A 15,015-nucleotide genomic window follows, 5' to 3' on the forward strand; every position below is an offset into this window, starting at 1 on the left:
GGTGGCGTAAAGTGTTTTTATTTTTACGACGCGGAGGGGACGAACGAAAAATACGGCTATACAGGGTGAAGTAATAAATATTTGCCACTTTGCGCATCTGAATTGAAAAACACACGGGTGACCTTGAGAGAACCTAGAAGCTGAACTAATGTCGTCACAAAGCGACTGTTTGTGTGTCATGTAATTTCCATTAGATAAATGTTTCTCTTACTTTCGTCTTTTTTTTTTCGAAGCTGTGCGAGGTGGTGATATTGTAGCAGTTATCGCCTCAGCCTCCATATTAAAGCGTACGAGCGACAGAGAGAGAGAGAGAGAGAGAGAGAGAGAGAGAGAGAGAGAGGGAGGGAAGGAGTGAGGGAGAGAGAGTCGTATATCTAGAGAGATAAATAAAATATCGAGTTATATATCGGGAATCACGTATTGGGTATTGAATATTGAATATGTTTCCATACACGTGTCATTCTTTAAGCCTTTGAGTTCTTCGATCCTCGATTTTTTACTTTGGAAATGTCGTGTTATTTCAACAGAGAAATATCACGCAGATAAATGTAAACAGTGGCTGAAAAATTCGATTCGAAAAGTGATTACAGCGGGGGAAAATTGATGATTTTATCGCGGAAAATGAGAAAATGAGAAAATTGGTGAAAAATGTTTTCAAGATAATTACGCCGTCACTGGACATTTGCAAAACTACATAGTTGTTTACGTGAGCGCAAAAAATCAATCAGAATATTTATATTTAGAGGTACACGCCGTGTATATATCTTTGAGGATACGCGTAGGCTAGCAAAGAGCTAAAGCCAAAGTTGCTTCCAATTTAGTTCGATGACGAACTCGCTGACGTTCCGTTATTCTTTATCGATCGTAAAGCGAGAGCCGTTCCGGCCATTCGTCGCCTGTTCATCCTTTCTTCCCCGGATCCGCGCACGCCGTTTCCGCCTGTCTATGGCCGAAATAAGCTCATTAGAATATTAGAAACCCTGGTAAAATACGAGCAGAGCGCAGGACGTGCGACACGGCACGGAGTCCGTGTATCGCGTCGCTTTTCGTTTCGCCGGGTCTTCGCGTCGCTCCGCACCTTCGTACGGATTCGCGCGCGGTGTGTCAGGTCGATAGTTTTCCACGCTCTCTGTCGTGATGATTTTTGCCCGTCACCGGCGTGGCAGCCGTTCGCACCGGTAAGACTGGTTATATCCGCGGAGAGTGCCGCTCGATAAAAGAATCCTCTCGCGGTAGCTCTTTGCGCAGGCAAGTTCAATCGATCGTTCCCTTTTAGCGCGCGCGCGCGCGCATCCAGCACACACACGCTTGGAAACGTGTCGCTCGGACACGCGAAGCGTGTCTTGTGTGCCATCTTATTTTGCGCGAGATTAATCGCGCGTCTTTTGCGTGTTTTCTTTTTTCTCTCCCTCTCCTTCTCTCCCTCCCGTGTTCTTCCTCTTTCACTCAGTAATTGTTCGCACTGCCGAAGCCACCTCCGGCAAGCTTGACCTTGGCAACTTGACATATATCATTAGGCTCTTGTCTCTGAGTAATATTCCAAAGGTTTTACACGTCCCTTATTGTTTATTAAGAGGTCATTAACGAAAGATGTTTGCAAAGCGTGACAGACGTTAACTTCGGCGCTAAAGGCGGTCGTATTTTGCACGTAGGAGCAGCGTGCACACACACACATACACACACACGCGCTCATCGGAGTTGCCTTCGGTGATGCCGCCGACATTTCCTCTCGGAGCGAGCAGTGGGACGTACTGTTGTATTTAAGAGCGAGAACTCTCTCAAGGAGCGATTCAAGAAAGATACCGCGCGAGCTATCTGGCGGCTAAGCAATATTGACATCCTCGCGATATCGGCATTCGGCCGAGTCATCGGCGCTTCCTGTCGAGGAAGCCACGGTCGCGGTTGACGCAGGGTCGTACGTGGCGGCGGTGCAACAGCTGGTCCTTACGCACAAGGGCGTGGCTACCTTTATCTGAAATAATCGCGCGCGCGCGCGCAACGCGTGCGAGCGAGCGAGCGGCAAAACGCCAAGGAGAAGCGCGTCGCGCTAATTACCGCGAAAGTATCGAACCCGCTAATTGCGCGAGCGCGCGAGTCATTGACCCTCCTGGCCGCCGCGAGGAGTTTCGTGTGCGTTCCGGCCCGCATCCTTTATGTCTCCGTAGGTGCGCAAGCGGCCGCAGGAATGCGCGCCTTGCGCTTTCGCGCGACGTGGCAGCTTCTTCGATGTCCTTTCGCCTTTCGTCGTCCCTCCGTTTTTTCGCCTTCCCCTCCCTTCGACGATGGATTAAACACTTGCTTCACGCCCAAAAAGGCGAAAAGCGCAATCTGTTTCAGCGGGGAAGAACCGATCGCTTGTATTCTCGCCGATTCCATTCTTCACCGGCGCGCCTCCGACTTGTGTCCTACATACACCTTGTGTATAGGCGCGAATAAAGTCAGGCGAAATTATCAGCGAAATTATAGAAATACCTAGAAATAAGACGGAGAGAAGACGATTAGTAGCAATGGGCGGTCACGGTGTCTCGGATTTTCCCACCGCGAAGATCTTTGGCGGCATCTTTGGGAAGATTCGTCACGTCAATTGATCGTGATTCGTCGTGATGTGTCTTGAGATGCACACGAGCAAAGTACATGTGAGCCGAACGGTGATGAACCGAGCTGAATGACTCGAAATACCGTCCGCAACCTCATCCTAAATTAGCGGTGTACTACCCTTGTCTGAATTAACTGTACTTCCCTATCCTGATATACTAAGTCGATGGGCGAAATCATCGCTGCGATTGTTCGTCCTCGCGGGCGTCTTCGCCCGAGATCCTCTTTCGCTTCCTCATTACCATCATTTTCTCGGCGTCTTTACTTCTCTCTGTGTCATCCAATTTCGCTTGCATCACTCGAACGGCGTATTGTACACTCCAGAGGGCTCTACCACTCGCTCCGTTCATGCCTCCTGCGGATTACTCGCGAAGCGAAGAGGAGACACCAAGAGGAGGAAAAACGCGCTACTTGGTGCACGCGCGTTTCATTTATTAGATTCGCGGCTTGAAGCCTCTGCGAACAAAATTGAACCCCGACAAAATTGAATTTTGCGTCTTAGTCGGCTTCTGTTAACGCCCGGCCGGACTAGCCGCCGTCTCTCTCATTTCTCCATAAGTCACGTGTGGAACGGCAGATTATGAGACTCATGTCCTCATGCATATTTATAACGGCATTAGATTAGCATCAAATGATCGACCTCGATTTCGACGGGCACTTTCGGCCGACCGTAAACTTTGCGGCGAATACACCGAGAAATACGCCCGGAATACTTGCGGACTCATTCGCGTTTTAATCGCAAGCGGATGCCGCAGTCAATTCGGAAAATATGATATTACTCATAGCACCATAAATTGGTTTTGGCCGACACGAGCCGCGGGAAGATGTCGGTAGCGAATAATAGTTTCTTGCGAAAGGATAATAATATTATTTGTGTGAGAATTTAATGTTAGCGAGGCCAGCTCGGCGATAGAAGATCGCTAACGCTTCACCTGACCTTTCCAGACCGAAAAGAAATGAAATTTGCATTTGAATGATGCACGGAGGAGAAAGATTCGTTAAATTAACATGACGGAATGACTGAGCCAAACGCTCGAAGAAAATGTTATTCCTGGTCCTTAGTAAGAACTAGAGATTCTATTTTTTTCAGCTTTTCATTTGGTTCGTTCATTCACACTCAACTAATTTTTCTTCTCTTCGTGAAGGACAATTCCCGAAAAATCATGGTACCGAAATTCGAAGAAAATTTCTTGAAATATAACTTTACCAAAATACTGAAATTGTCTTGTTGTACAATCGGAAGCATCAATGTCTGCTCATTCGAGTACAGGAGTGTATACTCAAATAAATAGATATTAATACACGAGTATTCGAATTTCGGCATTACGATTTTCCGGAAAATTGTCCCAGTTTCCGAATTTCGAAAAAATGTCTCGACGTATGCGATGCACATTGTCGACGTTATTATCTTCCCGCAAGAAATTCTTATTCGCTACCAACATCCTTACGCGGCTCCAATTGCGGCCAGAATTAATGCATAGCGATTAAACACCTGAATACACAGTTTCGCTTGGCCGAGCTCGTCCCTCCCAAAACGATACCGATTGTTTTAGCCGTTGCGTGTCGTATCGCCGTGTACACGTTTCATTAATACATTACCGAGCTAGTTGTTAATATTTAACGTCATCTCTCGCAACTTGTGTCCGCTTAATTGACATCGAATTAAATTACAGGTATGATGATTTCACAAACACACATCGGCATCTTCGGTAGCGACTCTGACGTATTACGTTGCGGATAATAGCGCAAATTATCGCGTCGATTGCTTAATACGCGATTATATTGGAATAGAACATACCGGAGAACGCGAGCGTTAATTATCGACAAATGCCGTGATTGTACGGTGACCGCTGATTACTCGACGATCTAATTTTCTCACGTCGCAATCATGCGAGCCGTTTAATTATCACGCGATTATACTATCGTCGAGAATCGTGATTTGATATGTAGCGCGATGACGTTTTTCTCTACTCGTCGTTTTGCGATGTGCCTCGGGGAAGAAACATTTTCATCGAAATGTGCCGTGTGTTCCGCGACGAAAATGTATATTTATTATACGATATCCCCCGATATATATATATATATATATCTTATTTACCAAAATTTCCACGGCGATTTATATCCCTCGCTATATATCTCCTCCGCCAATATTCTATTCATATACTTATCGATTTCTTTCCTTCTCTTTGCAGGGAAGAACCTGTATAATAACGAGCACGTAGCAATTAAAATGGTGAGTACAATGCAGTCTGCACCTTCACAACAAAATTGTTGTTTATCATCGATACGAAAAGCGATAGAATGGCGTTATTTTTATTTTGGCGTTTAATTTTTATTTAATTTTTTGTTTCTTCCTTCGTTTGTAATTTGCGTAATTATGAGATAAGGAGAGATTTCGATTCTCTCTCTCTCTCTCTCTCTCTAACGACTTTTGGTTTTTTACACGGTTGCAGGAACCAATGAAGTCAAAGGCACCACAGCTACATTTAGAGTATAGGTTTTACAAATTATTAGGTTCACATGGTGAGTGTTACGTTATTTATGTATAAATATCTTAGACAAGAGAAAACAAGATGGAACGTAGAGACACGCGTTGAAACGAAATCCACGCGATTATATTGCGCCGTTGAGCATAATTTAGTCGAGTCGAAGGATCGATTCGCGCAACTTAATAGAGACGTTCATAGAGAAGTGACGGTCGTAGATTAATAACTCCGCGGCACTTGGGATAAATCGATAACTACAACCGAACTGTTCTCGATACCCCGATGCCATTAACCCTCCGTCGATGACACGTCGTGCGAAATAGTTTCACAGTCATGCGCGCACGCTTCGCATACGCGCGACACCGCGCGAAATGTGTAATTTTCATGCGATTCGAATTAGCCAAATTGCACGAAATAGCGAAACGGTCGCGCGTGTAATTTCTGCATTCTTGAACAAAGCCCGGCGCGATTAGCGTCACGAGTCGAGATTTTATCGAGAGAGCGAAACGAACGTATCGCGTTTTCATGTAACAGAGGCTGCTCCACATCCACCGCGCATTATTCCCCGGTCAATTTAGCCTTTTCTTGGCGAAAATGTCGAGGTCGTCATTCGTGGCTTTATAACGTTACAGTGTTCTCATGTAGATGTAGATCGATAAATAACACGGCAGCTTGTATTTCCAGTCCTTAACTGTGTCGTCGGAAAAAAATATATTTCTCATTCTCTCCTTTCTCCAATTATCTATCTGAGAAATTTTATATACATTTACAATCCGTCGCCCGATATCGTATTAAGGTATATGAACCTCTTTCTGTCGAATCTCAGCGTAACCTTAAGGCTGCGACATGTATCTTAAAAATAAACATCCAATTAATCTCTCTCGTCTACGTCGTTCAACAGAGCGCTTTCGGAGCTTGTTAATTATTATCCACTTGTTAATTGTTATTTACTCGTCTCTTGAAGAGAGAACAATTAAACATTCATTCCATCGGTGGTACCGGAAAACACCGCTTATCTTATTTCTGATATATTTGTCAGATCAATTATTACTTTTGTTATATATTCTCGATTCTATTAGAGTAACACTAAATTTCCCAAACGGTGGGAAATCAGGCCGGATTACACGATGCAAGAGTTACTCTTCGGCAAAGTCGTTTTTCAAACGCACACCGCGCAACAAAGTCACCGGCGAAGAATTCGCGGGAGGAAGCGCCGCTGATCCCGGGAGCGCGTTTCCGACGCGGCGGAATAATACGTATTCGCATGGACGTCGCTCCACGGGGAGTTAATCGGAAACTTCGAGTTCTCCCGTGCACGTGTATTCTCGATTGTGTTGTCGGCGGCGTCGTCGTCGTCGTCATCGCGGAGTTATTAACTGCCAGAGACCTACATACCGCCGCACGTACGCAAAACTCGAACGAACGATCTTGCGACGCGTGCGTACGTTCTTTTTGTGGGGATGATTTCTGGGGGTGTGATCTACTTTTTGTCGATCTTGCTATAGTTTATAACACACATATAGAGGGTATACCGGAGGTGTACTACTTCGGCCCGTGCGGGAAGTATAACGCCCTGGTGATGGAACTCCTCGGGCCGAGTCTCGAAGATCTCTTCGACATCTGCGGCAGGAGGTTCACCCTCAAGACCGTTCTCAACATTGCCACACAGCTCGTAAGTCGAATTAACGAGACGGCCACGTCTGGCAACGATCGCGCGCGCGCGCCGCCGCGCGGGATTAATTATCGAACATCGCGCGCTCCTCCGAGGAGTCGCTCGGATGAACAGAAGACCCCGCGGGAGTCCAACGAACTCCGCCGCGGCTTCGATCGCCCGTCGCTCCTCCGCGAATCTTTTACTTTCATTTGCGATCTATTTGAGAGACCACGTCTCTCGGGGGCATTAGCGCGCCCAAATAGACGGATGTACGTAAATTTGGCAGCGGTTTTATTATTATTATTTGTCCGCATGTAAAGGTTGTTTCCCTCATGACTGGCATCGCGCGCGGCATTCATATTTATCGGATTGAATGACCGGGCAGAAACACGGAAGGAAACACAGAGATTTATTGAAAATATTCCGGCCTGTAATGTTTGAGTACGAAAATCTTTTAGCGAATCTTTCTTGCTGCTGCTGCATCGATACAACGAGGGATGAATTAAATTTACACGCGCCAGAACGTGCCAGAAAGTTCCCGTCATCGATTGCCTCACGCGGAAAAGAATCGCTCGCGAACGTAGCGACGTAATTCGATTACGTCGGAAGAAGCGGAGCGATAATTTATATATATATTTTTTTCTTCCGGGCACCGAAGAAAGCCGCCGCACGAGTGTTAATATACACTTTTCTCTCTCCCACAGCTCCATAGGATAGAATACGTTCATAGTCGGCATTTGATATACCGCGACATCAAGCCGGAAAATTTTCTGATAGGACGATCTACCACCAAGCGGGAGAAGATCATTCACATAATCGATTTTGGACTAGCCAAAGAATACATAGACTTGGAGACGAACAAACATATTCCCTACCGGGAACACAAGAGTCTCACCGGCACGGCGCGTTACATGAGCATCAACACGCATCTTGGCAAAGGTAACGGCCGTTTACTTTTCTTTCGTTCTGTGTGCGCTGCATGGTAAATCGCGCGCTACGGCGCGGTAACGGCGCGAGAAAGTGTCGGAAACGCTGGAGAATCGTTTAATCCTCTCGGCGCGTACGCGTACGCGAAATATTTATTAGCGTATTTCTTTATCGCGCATCTCTCTCGATTACACCTCGTCCTCTGTGTGCGGAACGAGCGTCCGAACATTTACCGTTGAACGAATATTCTCATTTATCACGTGTACAGGTTTAATAACGATGATCTAATATTATTATTAAGGCTTCCTTCCTCTCCTCTTTACTTACTTTCGCGACTTCACGGTTATTCATTTTGGTTTGTCGGAGCGAAGGGAAAGAGCGCTCGGACATGCGTCGATTTTCGAGTGTCCTTTTATTCCAATGCATTTTGCAAGAATTTGAAATTTCCTCGCTCCTGACGTCAGCAAAAAAAATTCCGCAACTTCAGACGCATTCGTATCTATTCCGCTAATTTATTTTACAACACGGAATATTACGCACGAAGAGTGGAACATTAAATCAACGTCATTGTTCTCCCGACAAACAGAGCAAAGCAGAAGGGACGACCTGGAAGCGCTCGGGCACATGTTCATGTATTTCCTGCGTGGCAGCTTGCCGTGGCAAGGGCTCAAGGCCGACACGTTGAAGGAGCGCTACCAGAAGATCGGCGACACGAAGCGGGCGACGCCGATCGAGGTGCTCTGCGACGGCCATCCCGAAGAGATGGCCACGTACCTTCGCTACGTCCGCAGACTGGACTTCTTCGAGACGCCGGACTACGAATACCTGAGGAAGCTCTTCCACGACCTGTACGAGAGACGCGGTTTCGTCAACGACGGCGAGTTCGATTGGACCGGCAAGCCAATGGTGCGTATCGAGCGCCTCGCGTCTTCCCACTCGCGTTTCAAGCAAACAGCCGTGAAAAGAGAAGCTCTCTCGGGCGGATGTCACCTCTGCATGTTGCTTTGATGCCGCGCACTCGATGAAACCGACGATGTCCGTTCACGGTGTGACATCGCGCTCGCGTTGCGTCAGAGAACCGCGCGCGCTGATAACGGTCATCGTGCTGTCGCAAGAAGAAAGAGAGAAAAAAATACAAGTCGATAAATGTGGCCTCGCGCTGACGTCACGCGTATAATTTTCTTTCCACGATGTAAGAATATATCGGTGGTTTCGCGCTTGTTGTACATACTGCCTGCTTGTGCGCGCGGCTACGATAATGTAATTGGATAATCCGGCTGGTATCGGTTACTAAATTGTTACTCAATGCCCCTCTTCCCGAAGCGAACGTCGTCGTGAATTATTCTCACATTCCGCGATGATAGCGACGTACACACACGCACGCTCGTGCGATACGCACACGGTATATAAAAGAAACGGTTCTCTCGACGCGACGCGACACGACGCGACCGTTACGATTATACCCCGAGGTCCCGTCTCTCTCTCTCTCTCTCTCTCTCTCTCTCTCTCTCTCTCTCTCTCTCTCTCTCTCTCTCTCTCTCTCTGTCTCGACTCTTCGATTATCGTTCGTCCGCGAAAGAGCGCTCGATAAATTCGCATTGGGTAAGTAAGTCGTCCGCCAATGTCCCAACAGACTCGCGACGCGGTATCGGCGAACGCTCTCACATCTGATTTTTAACGTTTGCATGCTGCCCCTCCCCTCTACAATGCACTATCTCTAGCCGCAAAACTTCGAGCAACTGAGAGCGTTGCGGATGGAGGCCCCCTCGCACATCGGCAAAACCAAATCCGATAAGGTTGGTTCACGGCTCGGATAATCTCCGCCGGCAGATATCTCGCTACCGAGTAACTGATCTTTGACATCTTTCTGCGGTGCAATCACATTGCGACATCATTTCCCACGCCTGATCACACCTGTATCGCCACTCGTCATTAGTAATGTTGCCGATTCGACCTCGAAATTCGGGGAATATACTCCTTTTTTTCTCTTCAAGCGTGATTGTTCTTACAACGCAACGCAACGCGATTAACGGTCGTATACACAGAGAAAAATATTTTATACTGCTGAGAAAAGCGAAGTTTACTTTCCTTCTTTCAAGTATATATATATATATATATATATATATATATATATATATATATATGTATGTATGTATATATGTATGTATAATGGTTATCTTCAACAAAGAATATTGATTAGTCTCTTAAAATGTGCTCGTTACAAATCTTGGAAGAATTCATTATCATGTCCAAATCAAAACGCCTGTTATCGCAGGAAAAACCATTATCACTCAAAAGAGAAGCATTTGTTTTCTTCTCAAGAGAGTATTTGGTAAAACTTACATTTTATGTAGGAAGCAAACCGAATTCCGTCTTTAATTTAATATCCTCGATTGAAGAGTATCAAACTCGGTTGAAGAATTCAGAATGTATCTTGAGTAAACTTGTTGTTTACGATGAACTTGCAATAGTTAGATTTACAAATGCGCAAACTCATGAAATACTTGAAACAAGTAACGTTTACTCGAACGCAGTATGTATTTTTTTGTGTGCGCTGTAGTCGCGTAATTGCCGCCCGATTGACCTTATCTACGTAGGAATCTAACGCATTGTGATGTCACAGGTCTTCGGTTAAGAGTAAATTAAAGTGCACAGTCCATCGATAAGTCTGTGCCCGCTTTCCAGCTTCAAGTACGTTACCCCTACACCTCGTACCTTACGTAAAGTACATAGGAGCGTAGTAGAATAGCGACGTTCTCGTTGCCATCTCAACTGATAGCTATCTAAAGCGAAATTTTTTCTGTTTCATTTCAGTCCACGCCCGTCGGGTCCCTCCAAACCGGCCAGGAAATCGTCGTGTCGCCCAATCGTGACCGGCATCCAGCTGCTTACAAGGTATACCTACGTTACCACTGTTTCCACCCGAGCATGAACGTGTGCAGTTTATCTATATTTGTTACTCAAGTTAACCGCATGGATACACGCCTCATTAGCGAAAGACAAAAGACAGAATTTTAACAACGACCTTGATTCAGACCGTTTATAAAAGTCAGAGAGGAGAAGAGAAAGATCACGGGACGAGCGAGATCTCTCTTTTCTCTGAAGGAAGCTGTCAATCGCGTTTTCTCGCGGGGGAGGTTGGTTAGACCGGGTTTAGCAATATATCGAGAGGACGGAAAAACGAAAGAGTAAAACAAACGGCTACATATACACACACACACACACACACACTCGCGGCGAATTGTCACTCTGCACGAAACCAGTACGAATCACGACGTCAATTTGTAGGAGTACGATGATTTTGAGGAGGACGTAGTCCTTATGATGGATGAGGTTCGCTTCGAATTGCAAGGCCAATATGTAAGACATCATTCTAGGTTTGCGCCTCGATGAATCGGCTTCTTCGTGCATGCTTTATCTTATCGGCGAGACGACGATACTGCACTCGCAGGAGATACACCCGCTCGTCGCTCGTTGTATAATAAGCGTTATTAATGAGTTTTCTCCACGAGCTCATAAAGCGAGATTTAACGAGCGCGGGACGCGCAAACTGCCGCGTATTTTCGACGACGCGAGGGGCTCTCGTACACGACGAGCCATAAAGAGCGCTCACGTGTGCGTTTGTCACGTGGTCAATGTACGAAATATGCGATCGCTCGGCGAGCAAGCGATCGCGACGGTGAACGAGAACGACTGAAATCCCGCCGGGCAATAACGATCTCGACCGGAATAATATCGGATATCGGACACGATCAACTCTGTTGTAACCACCTCTTCTGGCCCGCGACGGCGGTGAATTCATGCACGAGGAAGTCGCTTTGACACGATTACTTAGCCCTTGCCGAAGCCCTTGCTTGTAACGAGCTAGAGCCAGAAGATCTCGCCGTCTCCTCGTAGTAATTCGCCCGTACGACATGCGTAAAACACATTAAATATTCTCAAGCAGTGAGATCGCGCGCACAGGTAGTCGTTTGTATTTCACTTTTGTCGTCGAGCAGCGAACTACACACGTATTGTCTCTTCTTTTCATTCTCTCCCTCCCTCCCTCTCTCTCTCTCTCTCTCTCTCTCTCTCTCTCTCTCTCTCTCTCTCTCCCTCTCCCTCTCCCTCTCTCTCTCTCTCTCTCCCTCCCCCCCCTCCCTCCCTCCCTCCCTCCCTCCCTCCCTCCCTCCCCCCCCCCTCTCTCTCTCTCTCTCTCTCTGTCTCTCATTCCCACAGTGTAGATATTAATATCGGATTAGGAATTGTCTCGTGGATCATTTCGACGCGCACACGCGAATTCGTCATCACGGATCGTCACGGTGGTCATCGTCCACGAGAGATGGTTCCCTCTCCTTCCTCCCTTCTCTCTCTCTCTCTCTCTCTCTCTCTCTCTCTCTCTCTCTCTCTCTCTCTCTCTCTCTCTCTCTCTCTCTCTCTCTCTCTCTCTCTCTCTCTCTCTATGTCTCTGTCTCTCTCTGAAACGTTTCCGATACACATTTCTTCACTAACACTGTCCTCCGAAATCCCGCGGAATTGCATAACGCAAAGCAACTGCGATATTTGTCATGCTTGTTCCTTCAGGACGTGGCAGGTGGAGGGGTGGGAGGTGGGGGCGGTAAGGGGGTGGGAGCCACGTGGCCAGATACTGTGAAGCAGTCAGGAGCCGGTGGTACATTGACACCTGCTGACAGGCACGGCTCTGTACAGGTGAGTTTACCTGCGCATCTTCCTTTCTCTCTTTTTCTCTCACTCTCTCTCTCTCTCTCTTTCTCATGTCCTTCTCTCGTTCTCGTCGTCATTCCGTCTCTTAATTTTCCAAAGCGGCTCTCTCCTTTTTCGACTCTTACTTTGCGTCTTTTTTCATCTTTTGTTTCAGTCAACACTCACCATCTCTCTCTTTCTCTCACTCACTCACACTCTGTCAATCGCGGGAGAAACGCGCCATGTTGAAGTTTTCGCAGTTTCTCCGTCTCCGAAAGGTCTAAATTCACTTTCTGCGGGAATCGTAGAGATTTCGAGGGACATTTGATACTGCATCGTCGCGTACATGTGCGTGAGATCATGTGCGTCATCGATCACTCATTGATTAATAGCGAATCGTTCATTGGTTTCTCCTTGTGACTCTTGCCTCCTTCCTTGTCTCTCATTGTCACAACACGTTTCGACTCGCATATAAAAGATGTCTCAGTCTATACCAGGAGTAAACTATTCGCTCTATTTCTAGACGAAGCACCACTGGATTATGGTCAGTTAGAAGTCTGTGCAATTTGACTTGTTGCGGCATGTTGTCTTTGTGTCGATTGTTCGACTACCTTTTATTTATTTGATTGGACGTGAAATACTAATCCGGTATTACTACGGCCGTTTGCCCACACCCTGCACTTTACAGTAACAAGAGTGTCGTCTCGTCACACGTGCAACAAACCGTGTAACTCTCGAAGAAAGATCAGACTACTGTTACTTTTACGCTTCTTTTCTTTAGTCTTTAGAAAATATTGCTTTATCGACCCTACTCGCAATAGTCTCTCTCTTCCCCCCCCCTCTCTCTCTCTCTCTCTCTCTCTCTCTCTCTCTCTCTCTCTCTCTCTTTTCTCAACGTCACCTTCTCACGTCCCTTTGTCACGTATAAGACACTCTTATCTAGTTTTCTCTGTACAACTTGCAAGTAGACCTCTCTCTGAACAAATTGACTTATGATATGTATCACTTCTCGTAGCTGCCCCTCTTGTCGAGTACGAGTAGTAACGATTCTCTTCGTACTCTTGTATCCGATAGCGCCGAGAAGTAAAGTCGTCTATATGGAAATGTAAAAACCCTTTGAGAGTCCTTAAGTGTGAACCCCTTCTGTATCGTCGTTCGCAGATTGATTCGCAATAATGTCGTGTGATCTACACAGGTGGTGTCGTCCACAAACGGGGAGCTGGCTAACGACGACCCGACCGCCGGGCACTCCAACACACCGATCACGGCGCCTCAGGAAGTGGACATGATCGACGAAACCAAGTTAGTAGCAGTTTGTTTTATCACGATTCCTCCCTTTGTCTGCATTGCTCTAAACGCGGTGAACCTTCGAGCTTCACCGTATGCATGCATCGCTTGCAACGTTTCTACACGCGGTACGCTGTTAACTTTGCGAACAGTAGATGATCGTCGAGAAGGAAAGCTTAATTAGATTGGCGTACGAGTGATCTAACAGCATATGCGGACGCGACCGAAGAATCTGAACGCTCGAAGGGAAACGATAGAGACGCGTGCGGGCAAATTGAATGATCGTCGCGATCCTGCTCCCCCCGATCTAAGATCTGCGCTCGTGCTGTTGTTTTCAGAAGACTAACTCCATTGAAACGCGAACACTGTCCTCGATGTGGGAAGTTGTTGTTACGATCCTTACAAGCATATGTTTCCCGCAACAATCCCACCCTCATTTCCGTACTAGCTTCGTTGCACCGACACAAATGGCCGATACAAGATTTTTTGTTGCGTAATATAAGGAGGAAATATAACATTCGTTAATCGGTATTGTTAGATTTATTGTTATTACTTGTAAACATTTTATAGTCATTAGTCTTTTGTACAACGGCCTGCGCGCGCCGTACACGATGATACTGTCTGACCAAATGTATACAAATGTATCTTTTTCCCATCATACAAAGTCTGTTTCTTTTGTTATTTTTGTTGTTCTTGCTCCCTGATCCTCATTGTTCCGCCTCAAGTGCAAGAGCGGTTTGTAAAGAAGGATCAAAGAATTCATGAATGCACAGTACACATAGAAAAGCACACACGTACCGCATTTAAATAAAAAAAAAAAAAAATGTTGCTTAACTCAAGTATCTCATAAATTGGTCATGAGCAACTTTATTCTAAGTACATTCTAGATCTGAGGAAAAATTGAATATTTAAAATTTAGTAATAAGCCAAAATATGAAATTAAAGTACAAATTTAGCTTCCTTTCTGTACATGAGATATAAATTTCATGATATTTTTTCGAAAGGAGAATAAATTCTCTTCGCTTCAGTGACGAGTATAATCTGACACCGTTATCAAGAAAATATTATTTTTTTGAAAATATTCATTACTTAAAATAAAATACAATATTCATTACACTGGAGGAAAAAAAAGACTAGACTAGGCAATGACGTTTCTCCGCAACAGAATATTTTCCTCTGCGCACTCGACAGCAATTTAGCCTCGAGATGATGAGCGTCGAGTAGGCATTGTTTTTGTCTCTGTTTTTGCAGTTGTTACATGTCTCCGTGCTCTCCAGCCCTTTCTCTCACATCCTCACACATGAGTAACCAGAGTCGAGCTTTCACGTGTGATTTCCACGCATCCTTCTACGCGAAGACCTCGAAAGCGCGTAACGGCAGCAT

General features: G+C 46.0%; 1 protein-coding gene across 9 annotated transcripts in view; it reads left to right on the forward strand.

Moving 5' to 3' along the window:
* Positions 1–15,015, forward strand: part of gish (casein kinase I gish) — a 46,706-nt gene that overhangs the window by 24,521 nt on the left and 7,170 nt on the right. For 2 of the 9 annotated variants that reach the window (XM_025305549.1, XM_025305550.1), the window contains exons 2-10: positions 4,788–4,828; positions 5,049–5,118; positions 6,587–6,753; positions 7,440–7,674; positions 8,249–8,568; positions 10,477–10,557; positions 12,226–12,351; positions 12,869–12,889; positions 13,541–13,647. In XM_025305549.1, the coding sequence (XP_025161334.1) occupies positions 4,788–4,828; positions 5,049–5,118; positions 6,587–6,753; positions 7,440–7,674; positions 8,249–8,568; positions 10,477–10,557; positions 12,226–12,351; positions 12,869–12,889; positions 13,541–13,647 (1,168 nt within the window). Of the gene's footprint in view, positions 1–4,787; positions 4,829–5,048; positions 5,119–6,586; positions 6,754–7,439; positions 7,675–8,248; positions 8,569–10,476; positions 10,558–10,950; positions 11,304–12,225; positions 12,352–12,868; positions 12,890–13,540; positions 13,648–13,970; positions 14,548–15,015 lie in introns of those variants that run through there. The other 7 variants (XM_025305551.1, XM_025305553.1, XM_025305554.1 and 4 more) reach the window with 5 other exon arrangements.

Source organism: Harpegnathos saltator, unplaced genomic scaffold (genome assembly GCF_003227715.2).
Source record: "Harpegnathos saltator strain DR-91 unplaced genomic scaffold, Hsal_v8.6 scaffold7, whole genome shotgun sequence".
Lineage (NCBI taxonomy): Eukaryota > Metazoa > Arthropoda > Insecta > Hymenoptera > Formicidae > Harpegnathos > Harpegnathos saltator.